The sequence below is a fragment of the Astyanax mexicanus genome, chromosome 16 (genome assembly GCF_023375975.1).
Source record: "Astyanax mexicanus isolate ESR-SI-001 chromosome 16, AstMex3_surface, whole genome shotgun sequence".
NCBI classification, from domain to species: Eukaryota; Metazoa; Chordata; class Actinopteri; order Characiformes; family Acestrorhamphidae; genus Astyanax; species Astyanax mexicanus.
Genome location: NC_064423.1, coordinates 39,904,013 through 39,918,062, shown reverse-complemented (window position 1 = coordinate 39,918,062; position 14,050 = coordinate 39,904,013). Strand labels below are relative to the sequence as shown.

The 14,050-nt window shown below is 38.6% G+C and overlaps 1 protein-coding gene across 7 annotated transcripts in view; it reads right to left on the bottom strand.

Moving 5' to 3' along the window:
* The window catches only part of sox6 (SRY-box transcription factor 6), a 356,852-nt gene that overhangs the window by 23,488 nt on the left and 319,314 nt on the right, over positions 1-14,050 (bottom strand). For all 7 annotated transcript variants that reach the window (XM_049465976.1, XM_049465978.1, XM_049465980.1 and 4 more), the window contains one exon: positions 7,672-7,777. In XM_049465976.1, coding sequence (XP_049321933.1) covers positions 7,672-7,777 — 106 coding nt within the window. The remainder of the gene's footprint in view (positions 1-7,671; positions 7,778-14,050) is intronic.

Here is a 14,050-nt window from a genome sequence, read left to right as displayed (position 1 = left end):
ATTTATTTTGTCCTTTTATAGTATTTTCTAATTTGCCTTTCTATTTATTTAATTTGTCCTTTTATTTATTTTATTTTCTGATTTGCCTTATTTTTTTTTTACTTATTTTATTTATTTTATCCTTTTATTTTTTCCCCTTTCGTTTATTTTATTTATTTTGTACTCTTATTGCTTCTGCAATTTACTTTCTTTATAATCTTAGTGTTATTTTTAGCTACTTAATTTTTTTGTCCTCTATTATTTTTTTATTTGCATTTATCATTTATTATTCTTATTTTTAAATGCTTTTACCTTTTAAGTTTTTTATTGTTTTGTTTATGAAGGTCACTTTTTTAGCTTAACCTGATTAAATACTTTATTTATTTTTAAGTTGTAAATGCTCGACTACATTGAAAATCAGGCTTACCCTCAATGAACTGTTAAGTAAAAATAATAGTTGATTGACTGATATTCTTAAATATTTCTTGTATGCAAAGCTTTTCAATATGGGGAATATTAAATGAAAAACTAATATCAATTGATTATTTAATATTATTCAAAATTGAGTATGATAAAATATGGTCATAAGTATATTGTAAATAAAGATGGCCTGGTCAAGTGTCTCACCAGCAAAATCACTGCTTAAACTACTAAATGTATATCCTGAATATGGTAAATTAATATATTCATTAAAATAACAACTGATAATATTAACATATTAACAATCCTGTCTCTTCCTCCCTCTCTGCCCACGATGCCGAGAGCACAGAGTTTCACATTCTTGCGATTTCTGATGGAGGAGGGGTGGAGTTTGTTTGCCTCGGTTCATCGGAAAGGTTCCAAACACTCGGAAAACACCAAAGCAAACAGACTGCATGTTTCCCAGCGCGTAAACACGTTTCGGTTGTAAAAAGAGACTTTTTAATGTGGCGCATCACCATGAAGCGCCGCTCGCCTCCCTCTCTCGCTCTCTCTCTCTCTCTCAGCGTGTGTTTTGGCTGGCAGGGCCCAGGCGGGAGAAAACGAAACCTGGTGAACCGGGAGCGCCCGCCCTGGCACCCGTCCACCGGCTCCCCCTGGGAACAGGAACCCTCTGTGGCCTCTGTCTGCCTGCCCCAATCCCGTCCCTGCTGGGAACTCGCCGAGGAGAGACACCAGCTCTCAGCGTTCCCTCGACTTTCCCTCGCCCACCCTCTGCCACATTTAACGCTGGGCACCCGCTGCCCGCCGTCAGTGCCCCCTCCAATCTGTTCATGACTCCATTACTTCATTCAACGGCCCAGAAGACGAGTTACCAACTCAGGGAAAGACCTACGGACCTGGACGCCCAGAAACATAATTAACAATTTACTAATTTAACCTTTGCTTTACACTATTTGACTATAATTACATTACAATTGCAGTATGGCTCAAACTGTATATCACTATATATCAAAATAAGCTAATCCCGTCCCTGCTGGGAACTCGCCGAGGAGAGACACCAGCTCTCAGCATTCCCTTAAAATATTCCCTCTGCCACATTTAACGCTGGGCACCCACTGCCCGCCGTCAGTGCCCCCTCCAATCTGTTCATGACTCCATTACTTCATTTGAGGGCACAGAAGACGAGTTACCAACTCAGGGAAAGACCTACGGACCTGGACGCCCAGAGAGGCATGAGAATAGGGTGGAAACATCCATGCTGGCATGTGGGAAAAAAAAGTCTTATTAAGCCAGAAATGCTTGATTTAATTGGTTAATGATTGATTGATTAATAGCTGAAGGACTGGTGTGCAGCTATTTTGTTGCATGGTGCTTAATTAACAATTAACTAAATTAACCTTTTCTATAAACTATGTTTGACTTTTATTTACATTACAATTGCAGTACGGCTCGCACTGTATATCACTATATAAAAAAATAACCTAATCCCGTCCTTGCTGGGAACTCACAGGATTCAAAATGCAGCAACCAGAGTTCTCACTACAGAGTTCTCACTACAGAGTTCTCACTACAGAGTTCTCACTACAGAGTTCTCACTACAGAGTTCTCACTACAATATTCTCACTATAGAGTTCTCACTACAGAGTTCTCACTACAGAGTTCTCACTACAGAGTTCTCACTACAGAGTTCTCACTACAATATTCTCACTATAGAGTTCTCACTACAGAGTTCTCACTACAGAGTTCTCACTTTAGAGTTCTCACTTTAGAGTTCTCACTTTAGAGTTCTCACTTTAGAGTTCTCACTACAGAGTTCTCACTACAGAGTTCTCACTACAGAGTTCTCACTACAGAGTTCTCACTACAGAGTTCTCACTACAGAGTTCTCACTACAATATTCTCACTACAATATTCTCACTACAGAGTTCTCACTACAGAGTTCTCACTACAATATTCTCACTACAGAGTTCTCACTACAGAGTTCTCACTACAGAGTTCTCACTACAGAGTTCTCACTACAGAGTTCTCACTACAATATTCTCACTACAATATTCTCACTACAGAGTTCTCACTACAGAGTTCTCACTACAGAGTTCTCACTACAGAGTTCTCACTACAATATTCTCACTACAGAGTTCTCACTACAGAGTTCTCACTACAGAGTTCTCACTACAGAGTTCTCACTACAGAGTTCTCACTACAGAGTTCTCACTACAATATTCTCACTACAATATTCTCACTACAGAGTTCTCACTACAGAGTTCTCACTACAGAGTTCTCACTACAGAGTTCTCACTATAGAGTTCTCACTATAGAGTTCTCACTACAATATTCTCACTATAGAGTTCTCACTATAGAGTTCTCACTACAATATTCTCACTATAGAGTTCTCACTATAGAGTTCTCACTATAGAGTTCTCACTACAATATTCTCACTACAGAGTTCTCACTATAGAGTTCTCACTACAGAGTTCTCACTATAGAGCTCTCACTATAGAGTTCTCACTACAATATTCTCACTATAGAGTTCTCACTATAGAGTTCTCACTACAGAGCTCTCACTATAGAGTTCTCACTACCGAGCTCTCACTATAGAGCTCTCACTATAGAGTTCTCACTATAGAGTTCTCACTATAGAGTTCTCACTACCGAGCTCTCACTACAGAGTTCTCACTATAGAGTTCTCACTATAGAGCTCTCACTATAGAGCTCTCACTATAGAGCTCTCACTATAGAGTTCTCACTATAGAGTTCTCACTACAATATTCTCACTATAGAGTTCTCACTATAGAGTTCTCACTACAATATTCTCACTATAGAGTTCTCACTATAGAGTTCTCACTATAGAGTTCTCACTACAATATTCTCACTACAGAGTTCTCACTATAGAGTTCTCACTACAGAGTTCTCACTACAATATTCTCACTACAGAGTTCTCACTACAGAGTTCTCACTACAGAGTTCTCACTACAGAGTTCTCACTACAATATTCTCACTACAATATTCTCACTACAGAGTTCTCACTACAGAGTTCTCACTACAGAGTTCTCACTACAGAGTTCTCACTACAGAGTTCTCACTACAATATTCTCACTACAGAGTTCTCACTACAGAGTTCTCACTACAGAGTTCTCACTACAGAGTTCTCACTACAGAGTTCTCACTACAGAGTTCTCACTACAATATTCTCACTACAGAGTTCTCACTACAGAGTTCTCACTACAGAGTTCTCACTACAGAGTTCTCACTATAGAGTTCTCACTATAGAGTTCTCACTACAATATTCTCACTATAGAGTTCTCACTATAGAGTTCTCACTACAATATTCTCACTATAGAGTTCTCACTATAGAGTTCTCACTATAGAGTTCTCACTACAATATTCTCACTACAGAGTTCTCACTATAGAGCTCTCACTATAGAGTTCTCACTACAATATTCTCACTATAGAGTTCTCACTATAGAGTTCTCACTACAGAGCTCTCACTATAGAGTTCTCACTACCGAGCTCTCACTATAGAGCTCTCACTATAGAGTTCTCACTATAGAGTTCTCACTATAGAGCTCTCACTATAGAGCTCTCACTATAGAGCTCTCACTATAGAGTTCTCACTACAATATTCTCACTATAGAGCTCTCACTATAGAGTTCTCACTACAATATTCTCACTATAGAGTTCTCACTATAGAGTTCTCACTACAGAGTTCTCACTATAGAGTTCTCACTACAATATTCTCACTATAGAGTTCTCACTATAGAGTTCTCACTACAGAGTTCTCACTATAGAGCTCTCACTATAGAGTTCTCACTACAATATTCTCACTATAGAGTTCTCACTATAGAGTTCTCACTACAGAGCTCTCACTATAGAGTTCTCACTACCGAGCTCTCACTACAGAGTTCTCACTATAGAGTTCTCACTATAGAGCTCTCACTATAGAGCTCTCACTATAGAGCTCTCACTATAGAGTTCTCACTACAGAGCTCTCACTATAGAGCTCTCACTATAGAGTTAACTTCTATTTCCATTTTTATTGTTTTTCTTTTACATCTTTTTAAATTTGACCTCTTTATATTTTCTAATTTGTAAAGCACTTTGAATAACTGTTGTATATGAACGTTGTCTGTAAACTTGCCTTGCCTTCCACTGCTATATAACTCATAACTATATATGATAATAAGATGCATTTATTTAATGTTTTTCTCACTAAGACTAAAACATATGGGGACGGGCGGAGCCACATATCATACTGAGCAACCAATCAGCCAGCCAGTGGAGGCATTAGATGGTCCGTGCTTTCTACAGTTTGTATGTTGGTTTTTGACTTTAATTACATGACAATTGCAGTACGACTTCAAGTGTTTTAACGACAAAACAGCTAAAGCTTAAATGTGTGCGGTTAGGAAGAGTTAAACATCCTATTGTGCAACCAACCAATCAATCATCCAGTTAGAAGTTACTAAACCTAGACTAGTAACAAATGACAAAAAAACTTTTAAAAGTTTTAAAGGATAGAGGTTTCTTTTCTTTCCATAACCAACAAACTTAAGCTTAAATCATTATTTAAAGCTGATGTCCGTAATAAATCCTGGTTTTAGCATGGACTCTATTGCATTGCTTTTTGGCTTTGGAGATTGCTTCACTCCTTTGTTTCCTTGGTTTTACTATGAGTGAATGAGCTACGCTACTGAGCTCTGAGTTTCCTCTTCTGAAGTCTCCACTGCTCCACCAGCCGCTCGCGTTCAGTAAAACTGAGCGGATCTTCTTTTAGAGGCTGTATGTGTGATGTTTAGAGTACGTAAAGATGCATGATGTGGCCAGAAGAAGAACTCCCGCGAAAAAAGTGACCCAACACCCCAGTTTTTAGAATATTTATATATATATATATATATATATATATATATATATATATATATATATATATATATATTTAGGCTTAGCAGGGATGGTTGTTTCAGCACACTGGTACCATTAAACATAATATTTTATCCACATTCTCTTCTACACTCAGAAATGCTTCTGCTTTCAGTTTATAAACTAAACAATACAGACTGCACTTTAAAAACACTGCCTGTAACAATAATTATATCATCAATTATTTCTAGGACAGTGTATCATCCAGTAAATACCGTTATTACGACAGACCTACCTCAAACCACAATAAAACAACCTCGTTTTTACTTGAACCTGAACATAAATGTGGTATTAATTAAACAAGCTACACTAGGACAGACCAAACCAACACTAAGCTGCCGTCTGCGCTGTCTAATCGTTTCCTCTTCTTCTTTTATTTTTTTTTCCTCTGTGGTATGTTTCAGGCCTCTGGGCCACAATAAAATAGCTGCAAACCGTTCATACCATTCTCATAATGTGCTCTTAAATATTGTCTTATTCATTCTCCCCTCAGCCCCGGCTCTAAAGTGCCATGGAAACTGTTAAAAATATTTACGCTGCACAAATACTCGTCCACATCAGCGTTCCTGGCCGCTGTTGACTCAGGGCCACAAAGGGGGATGACGCTTTGTCATGAGGGTGCTATTAGAAGTTCCACCTCCTCGTCCTGCACCTCAAACAGCAGCTCTGACCTCCGACCTGTCCAACCTGTACTCTACGCACCTATCCGCGAATAGGAGATCCTCCTTCAAACGGAGATCTGTAGCCTTCAATGGCGTATATACTGTACGTACATATACTAATGATGCATCAAAAAAAAGAATTTGGGGTCGAAAAAGAAGCGGGATACATTTTTTTTTACAAGTTTCTTATTAATATTGCAGGGTCATGAAAAACCTGGAAAAGTCATGGAATTTCAAAATAGCAATTTCCAGGCCTTTCCAACTTTTTCAAGTTTTGGAAAATACCCCAAAATTTTGGAAAAGTTATGGAAATTTGCTCTACAAATCTTTGGATTCAATTTTTGATGGAGAAAAGCTAATTAGAGTTAATTCAGTAATTTATGCCTACACGATGGAGCTCTCATGATCTGACACACTTTATTATTACTGAAGATAATTTTTATCAAATTAATTTTAGGCTTACCGTAATCAATTTGGATTATAGTTTATAAGTTTTGGTTTTATTGTCTATGTCTGCACTGATGTTTTAAAAATCATAAAAAAACATAACTGTTCATTACTAACGTTCCTAAAACAACCTAAAATATATTAATCATTGGTTGGTGTGGGTTTCCTATAAATTTACCACTTTTTTCACAACTTAAATACAGCCTAACTCTCCAATTCTAACGTTCGACAACCTAAAATATTAATCATAAATTACAAACAAAGAAGCTCTTATGATGTTCTGCCAAATATTTTTATTGTCCAAACCCCTAATTGTTCGACAGCTGAAAATATTAGTCAAAAAATGGCAAAAAAACATTCCAATTGCAAGAGCACGTTGTATTATGTTGATTACACATTATACATTCAATATATATACTTAACTACATATAGTAGGGATTCTCTTATTTTGATTCATTCATTGTAACGTATTTTTAACATTAATGTATGTAGGGTGGGTTTAAAAATAGTCCTAATTTTAGAGGAAACACTGCATTGTGATTTTAGATAAACAGAGCATTGTTCGGTTTAAATTTCTCTGTCTTTTCACATATGAAAATATTTAATATTTGGCAGAAAATGATGCAAAAATTCAGTGAAAGAACATTTGGTCCATCCCTAATGTTCCAAAATGAGTGCCAATATGATTTCCCAAGTTCCCAAAAAAGCTGTGTTGGTGCACATACACAAATTAATATTCCATAGGAAAATTTTGTGTATTGCGACAAGATTTTACAAAGAATGGACCAATAGAAATGCCCCAATATGGTTTTGTACATTGACTCCCATTAAACATTAAATATCTGACAATCTCTCTCAGCTCCTACTGGCAACAAGTGAACATCTACTGCAGATTTCAGCTTTCAAGTTTAAGAAACGGGAAACAGACCCAACCCAACCTGGCCAGGCTTTCTTCACTTTCCCCTCACTCTCTCTGTAATTCTGACAGAAACGAGGGCTCAGTATAAATGAGAAAGTAAAGAATGCTGAAGGGCGGTTGTAGAAAGCGGTTGCAAGCCATGGATGGTTGGCAGTGACTCAAAACATACACTGCATCAGATTAGCTTTGATAAGAATTGTCCAAGACATAGAAATTAATTGAAAAAGCAGCATACCTTTTTATATTTTGAGGCATGCACAAACTGAAGGACTGAAGGGAAAATTGTCCAAAAGCATGGGAAGAAACAGAAGCGTAAAGAAAGCTTACCGTCGAGATCCTCTGGCCTGGTCAGGTCAATGACTCTTTGGCCAATCTTGCCGTCTTCACCCAGCTTTCCCAGATGATGACCCAAACTCTCGAAGTGAGCCCTCTCCTGCACACAAGAAGGGAAAAAAGCTCATTAATAATACATTAAAGCTCTGTATTATTCATCGATTTTGTCAAAATGGATTAAGACAAGGGTTAAGATTGGGACTCTTCCTTCACTAGGAGAGCCGGTGTTGTGCTGAATTCAGCACCCCCGCCAGGAAAAGCACCCCCTCTCAGGATCTCGCACAGACGTCTTATTGGCTTCTTGACTTTTTTTTGAAAATTAAAATACCCAAGATGCTGTTCTAAGCTACGCTGGCTCCTTTCCTAGTGGGGGTTCTAAATTAAGCACCATAGTAGTGCCGAAATCTGCACCCCTGCCATGAAAAGCACCCCCTCACAGTGCGCAGTGCGTATGCACCATCTTCTTAATAGTAGCACTTTAACTTTACTCGAGTAAAAAACTTGAGATAAATGTTTCACTGAGCCATTTGCACCGACTATATATCACCCACTATGATCTTGTAGGCCTTGCACAAACTTGTAAAGCTTGTATTTATCATCACTCACGTGATAACACCTCACAACCTCAAGACTCACGATTGCTTATACAGGTGTGGCCATCCCTAAGCAATCCCCTAAGGGAAGACATTAATCGTTAATTTTACACACTGTTATCCCATTGCTATGATTTTTGGCTTTGTAAAGTGTATTTATATTATATTATATGTATTTAGTATTATTACTGTTTATAGATTAAGAATTAACTAATTATACAGTGTACTTATACTTCTTTTTTTTTGTGTACCTTCCCAAATGGTCAATGTCAAAAATAAAGAATATTGGTTATTCAACAATTTATTAGTCCCAGAGTTTTTGTTCTTTTTTTTTTGGAGTGTTACTTGCATACAAATAAACTCAAATACAATAAAATATTATATAAAAATAATATATTCAATTTCAAAATCCTGTATTCCTTTATTCCCTGCATGCCTATTCTTCAAATAAGCTCAAATATAAACGATAAATGATAAACGACAAGCGACACTTCTGCCGCGGGTGGTTTTGACACGTTCGAGTCGCATTATTCTCCTTTATCATCGTGTTCATGTTCATGTGTAAGTATTCATTCATTCACACTTATCCCCCCTCCTCCCTCCCTCCCTTCCCATCCCTCGTTCTTTTCTTTTCTTCTGCTCCTTCTGCATTTCTTCTGGGAGTTCCGTCTGCAGATAACAGTCAGAGACATGCTAAAAGCTTTCGCTGGTAAAAAAAAAAAGGACTAAAGAAAAAATAAAAGACTTTAAAACAACATGCCAAAGGATCCTGTGCACACAATGGGATCTGGGACCTCCAGTAAAGCACTCAGATTCCTCCTGCCTTCTATTTTTTTCTCCTTTTCCCTGTAATCTCGACGAGCTGCTCTCTCTCTCGCGCTCTCTCTCTCTCTCTCGCCGCGCTCTCTCTCGCGCCCGACTCGGGCATCCCGAAGCTCCCTGCCTATCATTTATTCAGAGCCTGTGCTTTAAAGAACACACCGTGTTTCCCCTTTTGTCGTGTTGCTTTCTGCTCAGATTAAACTTGGCATCATGTCGTACTTGACGCACAATGAAACCCTGTCATTCATGCGCCGCGGCGACAATATTAAATGTCATGTCCGTGCACGCTGGCGGAATAAAATAACAGCTTTCGGGGGGCCCCGTCTGAATAGCCGCCGCGCATTACACTTAATGTATTATGCAGAGGACGAGGGGCCGACCGCTGCTCGGGCCCATTGTTAAATGACCTAGTTCTGCCGGGAGTGCGCCGGGGCATTAGCCGAGCCGTCGCTCCTTCTCTAAAGACCTGAAGAGGAGATGGACACTTCCACTCAGCATGATACAAATAATCTCCCTCTTTTCCGACGGCTCAAAGACGCCAAGACGAGTGGACGTGATGGAGTGAGAGAACGCCGCTTCTAGGATGCGGCCTAAGTGCGGCGTTTGTTTTACTCCAAGGAAAAATAATAAGAAGAAGAAGAAAAAGAAAAAGCCTTTCTGTTGTAGCCCCTCAAAAAGGTGTAACACTCTCTTTTCTCTCTCTTCCTACCTCTCTTTCTTTTCTCTTCGTCTCCTGAGGATACGAAACATCACGTGCAAAAAAAACAAACCTTCACCCAGGTGGGCTCCCAACACAATGCTAACAGCTCCAACACACACGGGAAGAAACAGACACCAGCGCCCGCATTAATCTTTCAGTTACCATTCTTCCTGTTGTCTATCTCACTGCTTCGCTCATCTGTTCATTCGTTTGCACCTCCTCGTCATACGGAAACCCACCCACCAAAGAAGCTACTCAAGATCTTAGAGCTTACTGACCTTCAAAGGTGTCTAATAAACGTAAAATAAAAGTATTGCCATTCATTAAGGTATACTTCTACTGTAGGTGGAAGTATAATTGGAGACACTAGGGTTTAGTAAAATGCTTCTGTATCCACTCAAAGTGTAAAAGTAATGGTTCAAGAAAAAGTACTACTTAAAGTATAAAAGTAAAAGTATGTAAAGGGAAGAAAAAAATAGTCATTAAGGACAAAAGCTTAGGCCGCACCATGATTGAAGGCAGGCTGAGAAGTTTAGATGAAGCACCAGGAGTAAAGCAGCATAAAGTTATCCAAAAGCAGTGTGTAAGACTGGTGGAGGAGGAGAACATGATGCCAAGATGCATAAACAAAAGTATTTCACCAAATATTGATTTCTGAACTCTTAAAACTTTATGAACATGAACTTTGCATTATTTGAGGTCTGAAAGCTCTGCATCTTTTTTATGTTATTTCAGCCATTTCTCATTTCCTGCAAATAATAACTCTAAATGACGATATATAATTTTTTAAATCTGGAATTTGGGAGAAATGTTGTCTGTAGTTTATAGAATAAAACCACCATGTTTTTTTTATTTTTATAACATATACCTATAAATAGCAAAATCAGAGAAACTGATTCAGAAACTAAAATGGTCTCAATTCTTTTCAGAGCTGTATATATACAGCACAGGCCAAAACATTTTTTCATGACGATTTACATTGTAGATTCTCACTGAAGCATCAAAACTATGAATGAACACATGTGGAGTTTTATGTACTTAACAAAAAATGAGCTGAACCTCCACAGTCACCGGACCTGAACCCAATCCAAATTTGAGGTTTGGGGTGAGCTGGAGCACAGAGTGAAGAAGGCAAAGGAGCAACAAGTGCTAATAAACACCTCTGGGAACTCCTTATTTCCTTCCTTCAAGACTGTTGGAAAACTTTTCATTTCAGGTGGCCACCTCTTTGAGAAGCTCATTGAGAGAATGATTGAATGATGAGTGAGCAGAGTAGTAATCAGAGCAAAGGGTGGCTATTTTGAAGAAACTAGAACATATAACTTTTTGATTTGTTAAGTACATAAAACTCCACGTGTTCATTCATAGTTTTGATGCTTCAGTGAGAATCTACAATGTAAATCATAAAAATGTAAGTCATAAAAATAAAGAGAAGGTGTGTACTGTATATACTCTGTTGTACTATTAGGCAGTCCAATAACTCAAAAAACTGAAGTGTGGATCAGTGAGCGACTCCGACAGTAGAGCTATTCGAGCTATTTCTCGTTGCGCTTGAAGGAACAATAATTATTTATGGACGTCTGAGTGATTCTGACGTACAATTAACCAGTACCTGCTTATGGGCCGTCATTAAGAGCTGCTTTTCTTGACCGTGCTTTGCTTACTTAAGTGTTTTGTAATTATGATATACGTGGCGGTCCCCCGCGGCCCCCGGGACGGCTTTGTAAAGACAAGACGGAGCTCGGCGCTCTGCGTGAAGCCTCCTACACCACTGTATTCATCACCAGGCCACATTATTGCACTTAATGAAAGGAGCACACAGCCCCCGATGACAAATTGACGGATGCGCGATTAGTCGGACGAGCGACGGGCGATGCGGCGTGGACGCTCTGCCGAGGGAAGGGATGGCCGACGGGAGTTTGTGTGTGTGTGTGGTGTGTGTGTTAGTGTGTGTGGAAGTAATAAATTAGCTGCTTCTTCCCTCCCCTGCGCTCAGCTGGCCCTCTCTGATCAATCAAGTCCTTTTATAAACTCATGATCATTAAGCATCATGTAGGACCTGAGATGGAAAAAGAACAAGAGCCATCCATCACAGAGTTTCATTAATAACCATCTGAGGGCTAAACTTTCCCCACTGTACAGAGAAATAATTAAAGAACAAGTCAACAGGGAGCAATCCAGCACCAGAGAGATCCCATCTTTACGCAGCTCGGACCAGTACCTTCCTTTAAACAGACAGAGCGCAGAAATACTGGAGATAACTAGAGCTCCAGGCTTCAGTCTTTACAGGGTTCATACAGTTTTTAACCAAGAAATTGCCATGACTTCTCCATGACTTATCCATAATACCTTCAAGGCAAATTTTCACGACAATTCATGACTATCGTTAAAATATCAGTGCAGACATAGACAATAAAAACAAAAATCAACCAAAACTATAAACAAAATTGATTACAGAAGGCCTAAAATGAATAGTATTAATAGTATATATAAAATTATTAGTATAGAAATTGAGACACAATCTTAAATGATAAAACGAGTCAAATCTTGAGAGCTCCATCGTGTATGGGGGCTAAATTACTGAACAAACTTTGAGCTGATTTTGACTTTTTCCAGGTTTTTCATGACCGTATGAACCCTGTCTTTAGCTAATTCAGCAAAAGCAAAAATAAATTTGTGAGGTTACTACTACATTATTCTTTTCTCTTTTAAGAGGAGCGTAAACGCCTTTTTTTTCCGTGATTACACGTAGGGATGTTTTAGACATTACATTATTCTTTTATTCTTTTTGTTATACTACCATGATAAAATGCTTATTGAGCTCAAAATCAGTTGACTAAGCATTGCATTCTTGCTATTTTCAACTTGTTGATATCCCTAATCAGCTTTTGGATTGGTCTATTGGTCAACCAACCCCCAACATAAAGACATTTTTAACAGAACCACATCACTCTACAAGTATTTAATATTTCATATTTATAATTCACAATTGGGGCAGGCTGAGGAGTTCAGAAGAATAAATACACTTACATAGACCACACATTACTGTAAGATCAGGGTTTAAAGTCATTGTTTAAGATTAGAGATTCGCCACTATGGCGTTTTTTGGGCGAAACTGAAAGTTAAGGCTACATACAGAGCGTTTTTGTAGGTTTTTTTTTTTTTTTACCATTGATTAGCTTAAGTGTAGTTTGTCTAGCTTTTCAAATGTAAGACAAATAAAAACTACCTTTTTTTTTCCAACTTTTTTTTAACATCCCAACTGATCATTAATAAATGTGCTTTTTGAATGCCAATTTTTGTCCCCAGAATAATTTCATTTTATTTTCTTAATATTATGTGCATCACCTATTTAAGACTCTTTTTAGAGTCTTAGAAGGATGTAAGCTATTGTCAGGATGAGCAAATCTACCCTGCATTAGGATGCATTAAAGAGAATCCAGTAATAGAGTAATAGAGTGCAATAGTGTATAGTGTATAGAGTGAGTGCTCCAGAACAGTACAAACGAAACATTAGCCTAAATGCGCATCGCCTGAGCAAACTGCATTTCCATTAAATTTTACACACTGTGTTTTATATACTTATTGGTTATAACGGGTGTAATTTATGTTGCAGCATTAGTATTATAGTGAAAACTGCGCAGATAATAATTTATATGCACAACATCAGGCTTTTTGTTTAAAGGCTTAGAGGAGGAGGAGGGGAAAAAAAGAACTCAGCAAACTACAGTAACTTTACTACTGCCTGCATCAAGCGGTGTGATAAATTAATGGCATTTTTATTATTTTATGGTGTCATTAAATTTTTACTGATCACTCCGCCACAGAAGAGCAATAAAGGACGTCGTGCAGCATCCGGGGACGGGCATGTCCAGCCAGGCAGATAGTCAAGCCCACGGCTCTGTAACCAACATGCTATAAAGGATATTTATAATGTGCATTACACATTACACCAGCAACGGCAAGATGGCAGAAGCTCCACCTCGCTCCACCTCACTCCACCAATGAAACGAGGAAAGTGGTTGCGCACAGAGCAGGAAAAAAAGAAAGAAAAAGCACGAGTGACTGAAAGAGATTAAGCCAGTGAAAGAGAGAGAGAGAGAGAGAGAGCAAAAGACAAAATAAGAAAGGAAAGATGTAGTGGTAACGCTGCGCGCCCCTCCCATCCTAACCGCGACCTCTCCGCCGCACGGCTGGCGCTTCCCTCAAATGCGTTCAGCATGCGGCCCTTCCACCCCACATCTAAAATTATAGCCAC